This window comes from Ilyonectria robusta (assembly GCF_021365365.1).
Source record: "Ilyonectria robusta strain PMI_751 chromosome Unknown BGZ61scaffold_39, whole genome shotgun sequence".
NCBI lineage: Eukaryota > Fungi > Ascomycota > Sordariomycetes > Hypocreales > Nectriaceae > Ilyonectria > Ilyonectria robusta.
In genome coordinates, this window is record NW_025764473.1 from 334,043 (window position 1) to 347,833 (window position 13,791).

General features: G+C 50.4%; 4 protein-coding genes across 4 annotated transcripts; 2 read left to right on the forward strand and 2 right to left on the reverse strand.

Moving 5' to 3' along the window:
- Nucleotides 1-989: 989 nt before the first annotated feature.
- Nucleotides 990-2,146, reverse strand: BGZ61DRAFT_523453 (uncharacterized protein; the record flags this gene model as incomplete). Its single annotated transcript, XM_046252587.1, has 5 exons — nucleotides 1,758-2,146; nucleotides 1,643-1,698; nucleotides 1,330-1,579; nucleotides 1,088-1,255; nucleotides 990-1,009 (listed from the first exon to the last, which is right to left on the reverse strand). Exons 1-5 carry the CDS (start codon nucleotides 2,050-2,052, stop codon nucleotides 990-992), a joined length of 789 nt encoding a protein of 262 aa, XP_046095948.1. The 5' UTR covers nucleotides 2,053-2,146.
- A 1,036-nt stretch (nucleotides 2,147-3,182) lies between these two features.
- Nucleotides 3,183-4,043, forward strand: BGZ61DRAFT_540089 (Alpha/beta hydrolase fold-1; the record flags this gene model as incomplete). Its single annotated transcript, XM_046254864.1, has 2 exons — nucleotides 3,183-3,599; nucleotides 3,699-4,043. The coding sequence occupies 2 exons, from the start codon at nucleotides 3,183-3,185 to the stop codon at nucleotides 4,041-4,043; spliced, it is 762 nt and encodes a 253-aa protein (XP_046095949.1).
- Nucleotides 4,044-4,697: 654 nt separating this feature from the next.
- Nucleotides 4,698-5,665, reverse strand: BGZ61DRAFT_523455 (uncharacterized protein). Its single transcript, XM_046252588.1, has 3 exons — nucleotides 5,580-5,665; nucleotides 5,128-5,533; nucleotides 4,698-4,942 (listed from the first exon to the last, which is right to left on the reverse strand). The coding sequence occupies exons 2-3, from the start codon at nucleotides 5,511-5,513 to the stop codon at nucleotides 4,822-4,824; spliced, it is 507 nt and encodes a 168-aa protein (XP_046095950.1). The 5' UTR covers nucleotides 5,514-5,533; nucleotides 5,580-5,665; the 3' UTR covers nucleotides 4,698-4,821.
- A 4,321-nt stretch (nucleotides 5,666-9,986) lies between these two features.
- On the forward strand, nucleotides 9,987-10,403 carry BGZ61DRAFT_403554 (uncharacterized protein; the record flags this gene model as incomplete). The annotated part of the gene is made up of 1 exon (XM_046243108.1): nucleotides 9,987-10,403. A coding segment is annotated over one exon (417 nt), but the record flags the coding sequence as incomplete, so codon positions are not given.
- Between the last annotated feature and the right edge of the window lie 3,388 nt (nucleotides 10,404-13,791).

The following is a 13,791-nucleotide window of genomic DNA, read 5'->3' on the forward strand; positions in this document are numbered from 1 at the left end:
ATAGACCAGATAAAGTTAGGCCCAGGGCAGGTCCAGCCCGTACGGCGCCGTCTGAACTCGTCCAGCCGGTCTCGGAAGCTCCTTTGGTGGACTTCTTTGTAGGCAGAGTAAAGGACATCTCGGCTTGTAGAGAATCCTTGCTGGCGCAGCTCCGTTCGGAGGTATTCACGCCCGTAACCTGCCAAACGGCGCGTTGGATCAACCGCTTGGGCGATACGACCGATGGCTTATTCTCGCAGGGTAATGTTTTCCTCTCGAGTATGCCGCTTTCAGAGGTCCATCTCTTGCCGTAGCCGTACGAGGCCTTTTTGGGTAATAGAAAACCCCTCAGATTGTAGCACTTAGAGCAACCGTTCGTCCGTAAGGTAGTGTTCGAAGAAGTGGAAGCGTAAACAGTCCTGGAGGGCATCAGTCACTTCCATACGGCCCTCACGTTGGAAGCCCCAGATTCGAAGAAAGCGCTTCAAGGTAGTATCGGAAACGGGAACGTTCAAATCCGTCCGGAGCCATTCGCATAAGGCCGCGTTCGTCCAGCGTAGTTGCCATTTCCCACGGATTTGTTCTCGGTAGGGCTCGAGATCGATCCTCTGTCGTGGCATTAGATCGGCGTGTTCGGGGACGTTCAGGGGCGTATAGAAGATATTTCAATGAATAAATAATAAAATATTAAGACAGAATCAAATACGTAGGGGAAGGAAAAATAAAGAGCATAAGGTCCATTTCTGGGCCGTACGGTAGCGAAACCCCCCATACGGAGCCAGACTATCTGAAATACCGAAAGACCAAAACAGTTATAAATGAACAGGAGGAGCTCACATTCCCGAACAGGCCTGTTCGTCCATACCCCCCCCCCAAAAAAAAAGAAAAAAAGTGTGCAGACAAGAACAGTATGTCAAAAACCCTTTCCAAAAACGTAATACCAACCGACCATGCGAAGCCAGACGGGGCCAGTCGCGGGGTATACTGTCCTGAACGCCAACGAAAATGACTTAATCAGAATCAGACTCATCTGGAAAAAGTTAGCCCTCCGTTCAAAGCTGTACAGGCCTGCACGCTCCCGTACAGGGATAGATAGGGATGTACATACCAGTCTCGTCCTCAACATCGTCGGCGACCTTATTAAAGACGTCCGCGAGCGTACGGAGGTACTTAAGGGGGACGGAACGGATGGCGTCAAGAATGTCATCGTCATCATCAAGGGCCTTACGCTTACGGCCGCGCTTCTTACCCCTAGGCTTAGCATCTCCGTCCTTAACTAAAAAAATATGTCAGAACGGGAGCGAACTGGCTAGAACGGGGAAGAACGGGGGCAAACGGGGGCGTACGTACCGTAGAGAGTGCAGCGCTTAGCCGCGGAGTTGTAGCGACAGTTCGCGCAGGCACCATTGATCTGAACGCAGCTGTCGAACGGGCCCAAACCCCTCTGGCACGGGCCGCACGCGTCCGTTCCGGACCGTAAGTTGCCGTACAGATGGTGGAAGGCCGCGTCACAATTGGCACCCCGCTTTAGGTTGAGAGTGTTGTAGTAAGCGGTTCCGTCCGCGCCCGGACGGGTACGGACGCGCATGATGCGCTTGATCTAACGTGAACGTAAGCGTACGTTATCACATAATGCCATACGGCTACGGGAGGAAGCGAAAACCTTAAAGTAGTTCTGGGCGAGCGCACGAACGGCGGCGGAAACATTCTTGGAGACGTCTGGCGGACGGGTTAGAACTGGCGTGAGCGGGTAAAAACGGGCAAGAACGGGAGCGTACGCTTAAGGACCCAGGCGGTTAAATGCTCGCTAACGGTCTCGTCCGGCTGGTCATCCTCTAGCTCCGCGTTCGGGAGCCGATGGCCGTGAACGCGAGTGTCTGGGGGCGTCCAGCTAGGATGGTTGGGGGGAACCCAGGGCTGGAAGTCGGGCAGCTCCAAACAGGCGCGTCCGCTGTCGTTCGAGGCCGAGCCGCCTCCGTTTGGGGCCGGAGCGTCGTTCGGGGCTGGAGCGGTTCCGGACGTGCCCTTTCCACCCTTTCTGCCCTCCTTACCGGAGCGAGATCCGCGAGGCATTGTCGTTCGGGGCTGTTCGGGAGCGGAGGCGTACGGAAAATTGTACGAAAAATGTGAATGAAGTTGAGGTGGAGGCCGGAAGGAGCCGTACGGGACCGTACGATATGTGGATTTCGCGTGGAAGGTGGGGCAAAAACCGGTTTTTGGGTAACTGCGGAAACTGCTGAAAAAGGTCAGAAAGGCAAGAACCAGAACAAAGGCCGGGCAGGCGCCCAGGTACGTGACTGCTAGGCAAGGGAGTAGGCCAGTTGACCGTCGCAATTGAGCGCCTGCACGGAAGCGATCGCAATAGCCTATTTCTGGACGGTTCTGAACGCGAAAAAGGTATGCAGCAAGAGGGTATTGTGTGGGCGCGGGGTGGAAAAGCTGGGATACGGTAGGGGATCCACAGTTCCTAAAATTTAAAGAGATTGTATTGGCTATTGCTTAATTTGGACTAGCGGTTTGCATCTAGCCAGTAGTAGTCCGTGCCCACGGCCGCCGTGGATCTATCCAGAAACTCGTTTTGACCCAGTGCTAGATATAGCCGTCCGTAGCCCATCTTGACACGAACAGCTCACTTAAGGATAGAAGATTGAAGAAGCAGCTGTTATGACAGCCAAAAGTCCAGAAACGAAGACGAAGATGCTACATGGTTAACTTGCGTTTCGACGGGAAGATCAGAGCATGTAAATACAAAGTCTTCCATTCAGTCTAAGAACCCAGAAACATGTTCCATCGACCAGCCTGTGCCCCTTTCCCAGGTCCACCCCGCACCTACAATTCGCCAATTGCTCCACAACTGCGCCATCCGAGCGTGGTTTCTGGTGCCAAACGCACTAACGACCTAGTTCATTTCACTACAGAGGGCACTACGCGGTCCCAACCTATCGGGTCCCTGTAGCTCGAGCCCGGCATGCAGGCTTTCTGCGCCACAAGGTGCCGGGGACCTACAGACGCAGGACAGATCATCCAGTTTTTGATTTGTCGCAGGCCATGACTGGGGGGCTTTAACGGCGTCTGCCGTTACATCCACCCATCATCATTCCCCTTATATATTCATGAAAATATTTTCCCTTGTTGTCGATCCCCAGGATACTCACTATTCAGCTCGAGACTCGTCACATTCGTCGCAACGCCACTCCCTCACCATGGCCACCACCAGCAAGCCAACTATCGTCTTCGCGCCGGGCGCCTGGCATACACCCGATTGCTTTGACGTCGTCCGCGATGCCCTCCACGTCCGCGGTTGGTCCACGGAGGCCGTCAGCTACCCCTCCGTCGCGGCCGAGCCGCCTACCAAGGGCCTCGCCGATGACGCCGTGGCGGTGCGGGCGGCGCTTCAGCGCCTTGCCGATGAGGGGACGACGATCGTGCTCGTCGTGCATTCGTACGGTGGGCTGGTGGGCGCGAATGCTGTCGAGGGTTTGGGCTACAAGCAGCGGGCGAAGCAGGGCCAGAGTGGTGGCGTCATCATGTTTGTCTATCTGGCAGCTTTCGTGACGCCGCTGGGCAAGAGCGTCAAAGACATGCTGGGTGGGCGGTTTTTGCCGTGGATGAAGTTTGACGTAAGGATCCCTCTCCCCCTAATGAAACCATCCCCCAGGGGTTGTTATAGGTCACATTTGAAATTGGAACAAGAGTTTGCCGCTGACTCGTGACTCAAGGGTAATTACGTCCACGCCGACACGCCTGAGGTCGTGTTCTATCACGACGTGGAACCGGAGGCTCAGAAAAAGGCTATTGTCGCGCTGAAGCACCAGTCGGCCTCGGTCTTCACTGACGCCGTCACATATGAGCCCTGGCATGACATCGACAGCATGTTCTTCTTCTGTGACGCCGACCAGGCTCTACCGCTGCCGGTGCAGCAGGGAATGGCAGCTTTGCTCGGGCCGAATGCTACCAGCTTTCACTCCAAGGCCAGCCACTCACCGTTCTTGTCGCAGGCCCAGGAGGTTGTCGATGGTTTAGAGTATGCCGCGAAGGTTGGTCAGGAGAAGATTAAAGCTTGAGATCGAGTCAGTGACAGGCTTGTGGCGGCCGTGTAGAGGAGGGCCACCCCCAAGGGGGCAAGTGTGAAGGATGATGATCTTAACTCTTTTTCAGATTTGAGATCATAACGGAAATGACCAACACTTAGACCAAGTGCCTTTTGCCGTGGTCAGAGAGGAATTCCGTCCAGTGCTTCTTCTTTTGTCCGGGGCAAGTGTCGAATAGCACCTTTTTCGCATGTTTAGCCTTCCTTTCCAGGTCCGGGTCGCATTGGCCTACTCTTCGAGCGGTCCTCTAGCCGTAGAGGCTACATACATAGCCGAGTCAAGCATTTCCGTAGGTGCAACGTATGATATTATATGCATCGGAGTGCCATGATCAGATAATATTTTATCTAGATACCAAGGGTATTATGTAATCACAGTCTACGTAGTCCCAAGGTTGTTGGTAAAATATCGAAAACCGGGTCCTGGTCCCAAAACGGGGTCCTGTGGCCGATCTCCAGCAATGAATGATCCACAGGTCGAGGGCCTAAAATGGGAACAAGAGCTGTAACAAGTCTGCTTAGTTAGCTAAATTTCATTTAACATATTAAGGAAACTCCAGCAAATATCTATGATCAAGAGAACATACAGGCGACTGTGCCCTCCATTCACCCCTATCCTGCCTTCCATCCATGTTGACTTTTTTCATTCGACGCCCATCATCCCGATGGCAATTTCCCTATCTGATCTTCCACCCTTAATGTTTCCACCATATCGTGTCATCGAGATCAGACCGCGTGCCACGCATGCCACACTACACGCTCCTGTGTTCGACCACACCTCCGTGGCCATATTTCTCCTCACAGTTAGATACTGCAATACCCTGACCGTTCCATCTGAAGCCGGGTGCCGCCGCTTGGGCTGGTTGAGTGCAACTGCAAATACAACTTCAATAGTCATAGGGCGAGCAGATTTGCGTTTGCCTCGCCGTCAACCTCTGTCGCGGTCTTCTTGGTTAGACGTGTGACGGCGTTGGTGCTCTGGTTGTTCTGTAGATTTGTATGGTTATGCACAGAGGCTAGACTGGAAGCGAGCAACAGTAGAGGATGCTACGGCCTACCTGGAAATGGTCATGTCAAACCCTAGGTACAACAGTGCGCCACAGCCAAAGTGCGTTACCAAGTCCGAGAGTCGCCTTGCTACATGCATGCATCTGGTGATGAAGGACCTAATGGGGTCCTGGCGGTCGCGCTTGGCATATTTCTGCCTTGCCTGGTACACAGGAAACATCTTGGCGACAAACTCTGCCTGCACCTTGCTAGGTTTGCCAGGAGTACAAATTTTTGAAAACACAACCATTTGCGGAACTAACACATTCCCGTTCGTAATCGTCGCGCTTCCCTCGGCGCAGATTTGATCCCCCCGTTGTGATGGCTCATAAAACATACTTTCATACACGCTGACACAAAATGGGTAAGGCCCGGTTGGCGGATTTACCACATGCATTTGCGAGTGATGATATCAAACTAGAGTCATTCAGTGCTGTGCTACACTGGGGGGACAGATACGTACCACGCAATCGACTCTGAATTTCAGACCAAGCGAACCATTACACATTGGAACATGCATGTACGACCAAGAAATGCGGACAATTTCACATGCTGGTTGATGCCCATACTCTTTCTGAAAGCTTGAAAATACGCCCACCAAATTATAAGCCAACATCCGTAATCAGGAAAAGATTGGTGAATTGGCGTGATGTCATCGGCTCAAGCCGAGGTCGACAGGACCATGTGGCGATAGTACGTCAGCGTGACGTCGCTAATTGCTCCATTGAAACATTTAGCCGTAACTTAGAGCCAGGAGCAGCCCATTTAAGAAATGCCAAACCAAAGTATTTCACTGAATCTTCAAATTTCGGTAATATTCGAAACGTTTTGCTGCGAAAATTCTTCATTATGCCCGACCTCGTTCCGACGCGACGCCATCGGAGGTGATATGAATCTTCTCCAGATTTTTCAGATGATGAATACTATTATAGCGACGACGAGCGACGACCAAGATCCAGGTCCCTGGGTCATGGAATCGTTGAACGATTAGACGATATTCTCCCTGGGCGTTCTCCGTCTAAAAGACGTGCTTATTCCTTGGATGAAGACCGCGAATTAAGCCGGGATCGTGGTCACCATCGAAAGTATGACAGAAAGAGACACGCTGAAAGAAAGTCACATTCGAGTGAAAGACTGGAACATGCAGGTTGCTGCTGCAATTGATGCGGCAGCTGTAGAAGCCATCCGGGTGTGGAAGAAACCAGGCAATTGGAATGGAAGTAAGGGAACTAGAGTGGCGACTGCAGCATTGGGCGCCGCAGCTATTGACGCCATGGTTGGTGGAAACACATGGCAAGCGAAAATTGGCCGAGTCAGTAGTTGGGGGGCTTCTCGCTAACCGCGCGATGAATGGGCCCCGAGACGAGCTACGATATCGCTGAGGACATAAAGCCAAAATAGCCATATCGGAATGACATACTAGGTGCGGACTTGATCATATATGTCACATCTAGTGATGGGGATCCAAGATTAAAGCTCTTGATTTTCGATCTAATGATGGTCTTTCGGTCTATAGATGACAATGCTAGAAGCCATTGTTTCAAATTACGTGCCATTTCGTGTGATGTTGTTATTCTCCTCCCTACTGGCCATGACCACTACCACTACCACTACCGAACGGTTCAGCAGCGCCACCTATGCCTCAGAGCTTAGCTCCATGCCAGCCGTGCTGACCTCGGCAGGTCACCTTATTCAGGACTGAAAGTGGCCCATTTTTGGGGCCGGAAAAGATGCGGGAAGAGCATGGGGCAATGCGGTGCGGGTGAGTGATTGGGCGGAGATTGTAGGAAGGAAGTTAAAGGTATCTCTCGAGCTCTTAAGTTTCGAGAATCTTTGGTGGCCACTGATCTGCCGCCATTCAAGAGGGGGTACAGGGTGTTAGTTAACAAGGATCGTTTACGTCCTAAAATAGCCATTAGATCCTTCTTTACGGACCGTCATCGGTGACCCGAAAACAGCCACTGTCGCGTCGTGGCCGGCCAGAATCAGCACCTCCAGAATCGGCCACCTCAGAAGTTGGAACCGGATTTTTATCGTTTTACAGAGGCTCAGAAGAAAGGCTGGTGAGGGCTTATCGTCGCAGACAAAGGGGTTTGGCATAACTCATAGGCCTTCGCTGTATCCAAATTCTCTTCATGTGGGGGGTTGACTGAAGAGGCGATTGATGCACATTGCCTCTTGCGTCAGTGGCTGAAGAGAGCAAATTCTACTCCACAACAGCATAGAGCTCTGTAATACAAGAATGCGCCAGCCCTGCCGCGGCTGTGTTACTCCCAACATCTGCAGGCCTTCCAGCACTTTCCAATATGTTGTCAGGTCTGGAATGGACGTATAATCCATGCCTCAGTTATGGCATCCAGACAGAGGAAGCAACTTACTGCTCTGATTCATGTCGGCTGTCAGAATACGAGAAGACGCCAACATCGATTCACAGTTCGAGCTCGCCTTCTACGCATATCACGTAGTCTTCCTCAACGTCGCCAGCCCAAGATGCCGGGGTATCGGCCAAGGCAGAGAAGGAATTGAGAGCGTACAATATATCATTGGACCAGTCGAAGATGAAGAGGAGAGCATCGCGTTGAAGCCGAAATATCTCTACTCCATTCGCGGGGCGGGAATAGGTGCCCACAATATCATCAACACTCACACCATCAGATGTTAACGTCTCTCCAGGGGCGTCCAAGTATTAATAGTCCGCGGACGCTGAAGTATTCCTGTTTAAAAAAGACTCAGGGAGCAAGCGCAGATAAGAGAAACTACAGCGTTCGAACGGCACGACCTGGGTGGCCGGGGATGAGGAATGGTGGGAGAGACTGGCAAGCACTCTGTACCCGCTCTTTGGCAAGGGCAAGAGAATCAGGCACAGGGTTGAGCTGGCAAAAAAGCAGGATTCCTGAATTTCCCACTCCTGACAACTCCCTTTACGGATCGAGTGGGTTGTGTATCATTGTCTTTGTCTGCCGGGTGGCGATGGGAGTCCTGGCCCAATGCCACTTCCAACTTTAGCTGGAGTTAGCAGAATAAGCCACAAGCTGTTCACTAAGCTTCATCATAACGTTCATTCCGCTAAGAATGAATTGAACGTTTGTGTCGTCATCTAATCATCTGACTAGTTTCTCCGGGGATAGTCCCATGCACCCTTATGGCATGGGCATAGAGATGCACCTTATGGGATGTAGGACGGGGGCAGTGATCGGAATGGTCTGGTCTGACTTGGTCTTGGTCTGGTCTAGACCGCCAAGACTTGGTCTGGTCTGAGGATTTCTCAAGACCATGGTCGGACCGGTCTTAATGGTCTGGACCGGTCTGGCTATAAATAGATCGGGGTGGCTGAATCTTAGACTAATGCAGTTAGAACCTTCAGTACGGAATGAAATTATGAACCCCTGAGAACAGCTGAGTTTTCCACTCACATAAAACAATCAAGTCCATAACAACCTGCTTGTATGCTATTGTTATGGAGTCATCAACTCCAACCTTACCGTCTCCATTGACTATAATGATACCAAACTCAACGTCTCTTACACCATCTCCTGTCCCTACGTCGTCACCCACCCCTACTCTATCACCAGCCCCTGTTCGATATCACAAACCTCCGGATGAGTTCGTACAGGACCGTATCACCTACGTGAAACGCGCGACAATTGCAAAGAAGGGATTTCGTCTAGGTTCATCACACATCTGGAAGTATGGCCTCCAATACATTCGAGGTAGCGATAAGAAAGAGGTGTATTACTGTCACGAGTGCACGGTTAGAAAGAACAAGCAAGAATTGTTTGTTATCAATGGCACTTCTAGGGTCAGAAATCACCTAGAACAGAAGCACCAGATTGATCCCCAGAGTGGTATCAAGAAACATAGTTCGACACGGAAGTCTGTACTGGATCAGCAGAAGGGCGCGGCTGCTACTAATACCTTCTTCTGGAAAGACTCAATTGAGAAGTTCAAAGAGCTTCTAATTCGTTGGATTGTGTACTGCCATATTGCTTTCTTTCAATTAGAAAATCAGTATTTCCGAGAACTACTCTTCTTTTTGAATCCGGCACTCCTCAACCACCTCCCCAAGGCAGCGAAAACTATTCGAAACTGGGTTATGGACGCCTTTCTGTCGAAGAAGCAACGGCTCAGAGAGGACCTCCAGCGCTCACGGAGTAGAATCTCCATCTCCTTTGATCTCTGGACTTCGCCAAACCCTTACGCTATTCTAGGTGTCATCGCCATGTGGATTGATACTGCCGGCAAGCGACGAACTACCGTTTTGGGTATACGACGTGTGTACGGCGAACACACTGGCGAGAATCTTGGATCAGTTGTTCTTGAATTGCTAAAAGAATATGATATTGGCGGAGATCAGATTGGATACTTCATGCTGGATAATGCCTCGTCAAATGATACCGCTGTTGAATTCATACTCAAGGAGCTCTGCCCATGGATGGACTCAAAACAACGTCGCCATCGCCGACTTCGCTGCTTGGGCCACATTGTCAACCTCTGCTGCCAGGCGTTTCTCATGGGTCGGAACTGTGAGAGGTATCTAGCAAAGCTTGAAAAGCACTATCAACGCGGAGACTATGCGAAGGTGGAAGAGCTCTGGAAAAAATTTGGATGTTTAGGTCGGCTTCACAACCTCGTACGATACATTAGGCTTACTCCACAACGCCGTGAGGAGTTTGCTGCAATCATTATCGGCGGAGATCTCTCTGAATTCGACGGGCTCGAGCTTATCCAGAACAACTCGACACGCTGGAATTCATGGTTTCATTCAATTACACGGGCATTGAATGTTCGGGAACGTTTAGAGATATTCTCAGCTCGCCATGTACCTGGGAAAGGCTCTCAAGGGATTGCGAACTTTAAACTTGATGGACAGCACTGGTTCGAGCTTGAAAAGATTGAACTCGCTCTAAAAGACTTCTACGCTGCAACTTTGCTTTCTGAAGGTAAGAAGACGTCACTTGCTGACTGGTTTTCAACTTTGGACTGCCTTCTTCGAGAGATAAGCGAGACGAAGGATCACTACCACGACATCCACGCTGAGGACGATACTAACTTTACATGGAAGTACCTTCAAAGCTGCGCAGATGCCGCGTGGTCAAAATGCGCCGAGTACTACAACAACCAGCAGCTGAATTGGCAGAATCGATTCCCTGAAGATACTGACCTTCCACCGGCGTACTATGCGGCTCAAATCCTCGATCCATATCGCAAGTGGGCGTGGTTCAGGCAAGAGTGGGTTCTTCACGGCGACGAAGAGAAGAAGAGGTGGTTTGATAACGCACAATCAGCGGTGAAGCATCTCTGGGAGACAGAGTATAAGGGAAGGTGCCCTGTTGAGATGCTACCACCACCAGTCAGGAAGGAGAGAGATCCTGACCCAGCATTTGATCGCCAGCGGGAACACAAGCGTATTCGAATAGACGCTCCGGTCTCCACAACTGATTTGTATGAACAATATATTTCTACCGACCGGCTCCATGACGAAGAGGCAGGTTGCGATGACGCCATTGCGTACTGGCTATCCCGTTATGACTCCCAAAGAGATCTCGCTCGCTTCGCTCTGGATCTGTTTGCGATCTCACCTATGTCAGATGAGTGCGAACGCCTTTTTAGTAGCGCAAAGCTTACTATAGTTGATCGCCGTGGTAGGCTGAAGGCAGATATTATAGAGGCTTGTGAGTGTCTCCGGGCCTGGTATGGGAAGCCCCAGGTTGAGGATAACAGTGATAGCGAGGATAGTGAGAATGACAACGATTGGATGGATAGCTAGTAGTAAATTATATTTCCTCTCTTCCTTCCACTACTTCAGCCTCATTCTTGGCGGTCTTGTTGGTCGGACCGGTCTGGTCGGACCGGTTATTATGTAAGCAACTGGTCTGGTCTGGCGCCGCCTAGGCTCACGCACCCCGTGCGCTAAACTCGCGCACCCTGACTAAGCACCCTCAGCGCATTAGCATCATGTCGCATACCAAGCCTACCCTCTATAGAAGCTGCCTGGCATACAGCTTGTATTACCTGGTATGCAGCTGCTATTACCCAGCAACCAGTGGGTTTTCATTTGTGTATAAAAGGGCTGCACAACTCAGTGCATCCTGTCATTAAGTTCTTGCTCCTTAGATAATTCTCATCAATTAACTGGTGCCATCAATGATCCTGTGGAGCCAATTGTCTGACACCATCTCTATCTTCATCGTTCTAATATCACAAGATGGACCAATTTCCTCCTGACTGCCTCCCTCCCGAAGGTATCTATTTATCTCGAGATGCTCTATTTCAGGCTATCAACAACTAGGCCTTACCACGAGGCTATGCCTTTACAACTGGAAGGTCAACAAGGCATAGGAATGGAAGAATTATCGTTACATTCACTTGTGACCGCGCCCTACAGCCCCCTAGCGCCTCAAAACAACGGATTCGGAATACCACTACACGAGGCTGTGGCTGCCCTTTCTCAATTCTTGGAAAGCAGCTACGAGATGAAGCTGGTTGGGCTATCTGCCATCGCCAAGATAGGTGCTTTGCTGCACACAACCACGAGCCAAGCAGTCATCCAACTGCTCATCCTATACATCGGAAGCTTAGTGCTGAAAATAAAACAACAATCAGCAGTCTGACAAGTGCTGGAGTCGCTCCTAAGGAGATCAGAACCTATCTACAGCAAAATTCAACTACGCTTGCAACGCAGAAGGATATTTCAAATCAGATCATGCAGAGCCGCCGAGATACCCGCCAAGGCGAGAATACTATCCATGCACTTGCAAATCAGCTTGATAAAGAAGGCTTCTGGAGTCGAATACAACTTGATGCAGATAATCGGGTAGAAGCTATCTTATTTGCTCATCCTGACTCGCTTGCCTATCTACAAGCATATCCAGATCTGCTGCTGTTGGATTGTACATATAAGACCAACAGATACGGTATGCCACTGCTAGATATTATCGGCATTGATGCTTCCAATCGGTCTTTTTGTATTGCATTTGCCTTCCTTAGGGGCGAAGATGAAGAGGACTACCTTTGGGCTCTTGAGAGGCTTAAATCCCTCTATGAGCTCTGCCAAGTCAGACTTCCATCTGTTATCCTAACAGATTGTGCGAAGGCATGCATGAATGCAGTTGATATCTGCTTTCCGTCTTCAATCTCGCTGCTATGCCTTTGGCATGCTAACAAGGCAGTCCTGACCAATTGTCGGCCAACCTTTGTTTTATCACAGCTAGGCTTAAGCCTCTCTGATGATGGCGATGCTGCCTGGCAGAGCTTCTTTAGCCATTGGCATTCGATTATCTATTCACCAGATCAAGCAACCTTTGAACAGCGGGTGCAAGAGCTTGAACAACAGTATCTGCCTGCCTATGTAAATGAGGTTGCATATCTGAAGTCAACGTGGCTCAACCCCTATAAGCAGAAGCTTGTAAAAGCCTGGGTTGATCAGCACCTTCACTTTGGCACTGTTGTTACCTCTACAGTTGAAGGTATCCATAGCATGCTAAAAAGCTACTTGAAGACATCTAAGTTAGATCTCTTTGAAGCTTGGGGGGCTTTGAGCCGGGCTTTAGTCCATCAGCTTGCTGAACTTCGTTCGAATCAGGCTATGCAGCAGGTCCGTAACCCAGTAGAGCTCTCAAAGCATCTCTATTCAGGTGTACAAGCCTGGGTATCTCACTATGCCTTGCGGAAGGTTGAGGAACAAAGGAAACGACTTTTGGACACCGAGGCACCTTTACCTAGTTGCACAGGTGTTTTTACTCGAACCCAAGGGCTACCTTGCGCTCATATCCTTCAAACCTTACAAGAACAAGGTCAGGCCCTTCGTCTTGAACATTTTCATGAGCATTGGCATCTCAATCGTCCTGGAAAGCCACAGCTGCTGCTTGAGCCTCGGAATCGTGTGGATGCAAGGGCTGCTAGATCCACTCTACCAGCATCAAGCACTAAGAGACACCCAAGCTCTTTTGAGGCTATTGAGGCCATAGGCAAGCGTAAGGCGCCGCCAAAGTGCAGTAGATGCCATACAGTAGGTCATATGATGACTTCAAAAGCATGCCCTCTTCGGCATCAAGAGCTCTTAGACAAGGCAGCTGCAGATAGGCAGGCACAGGAAGCCTCGCAGGCACAGGAAGCCTCGCGGGCACAGGAAGATTTGCAGACCCTACTAATGGCAGATGAGCAGGAATATGCAGCCTTACATACAAAGGCACTTGTTGCCTCACCTGCTGCCTCACCTGCTGCCTCGCCTGCTGCCTCGCCTATACAGACAGTCACACGATTAGCATATGATAGCCCGCAGGCTATCTATGAGAAATATGTTGTGGCAAGAGAAGCTTGGTACAAGATGCAGCCTCGAGGCGCTATCAAGACTAACCAACAATATCGAAAGGCACAGGGACTGCCTTCACGATACAGCAAGGCTGATTATGCATGGTGTTGCAATTGGAAGCAGATGAATAGTGGCTGCTTAGTGGGATCAAGCCGACGGCCATGGACTAAGGAAGAGATGATGGCCTATTTAGATTGGACTAAGCTAGAAGATCAACGCGTTGAAGATCAAGTACGGAAAGAGATGGAAGCTGAGGGCTTTGCAACAAGAAGACGGGGCTTGAATGATATTTGGAAGGCAGCTGCACAAGATCATGTTGAACAGCAGCAGAAGTATTGTTAGAAGGGTTTCATAGTTCTATTGC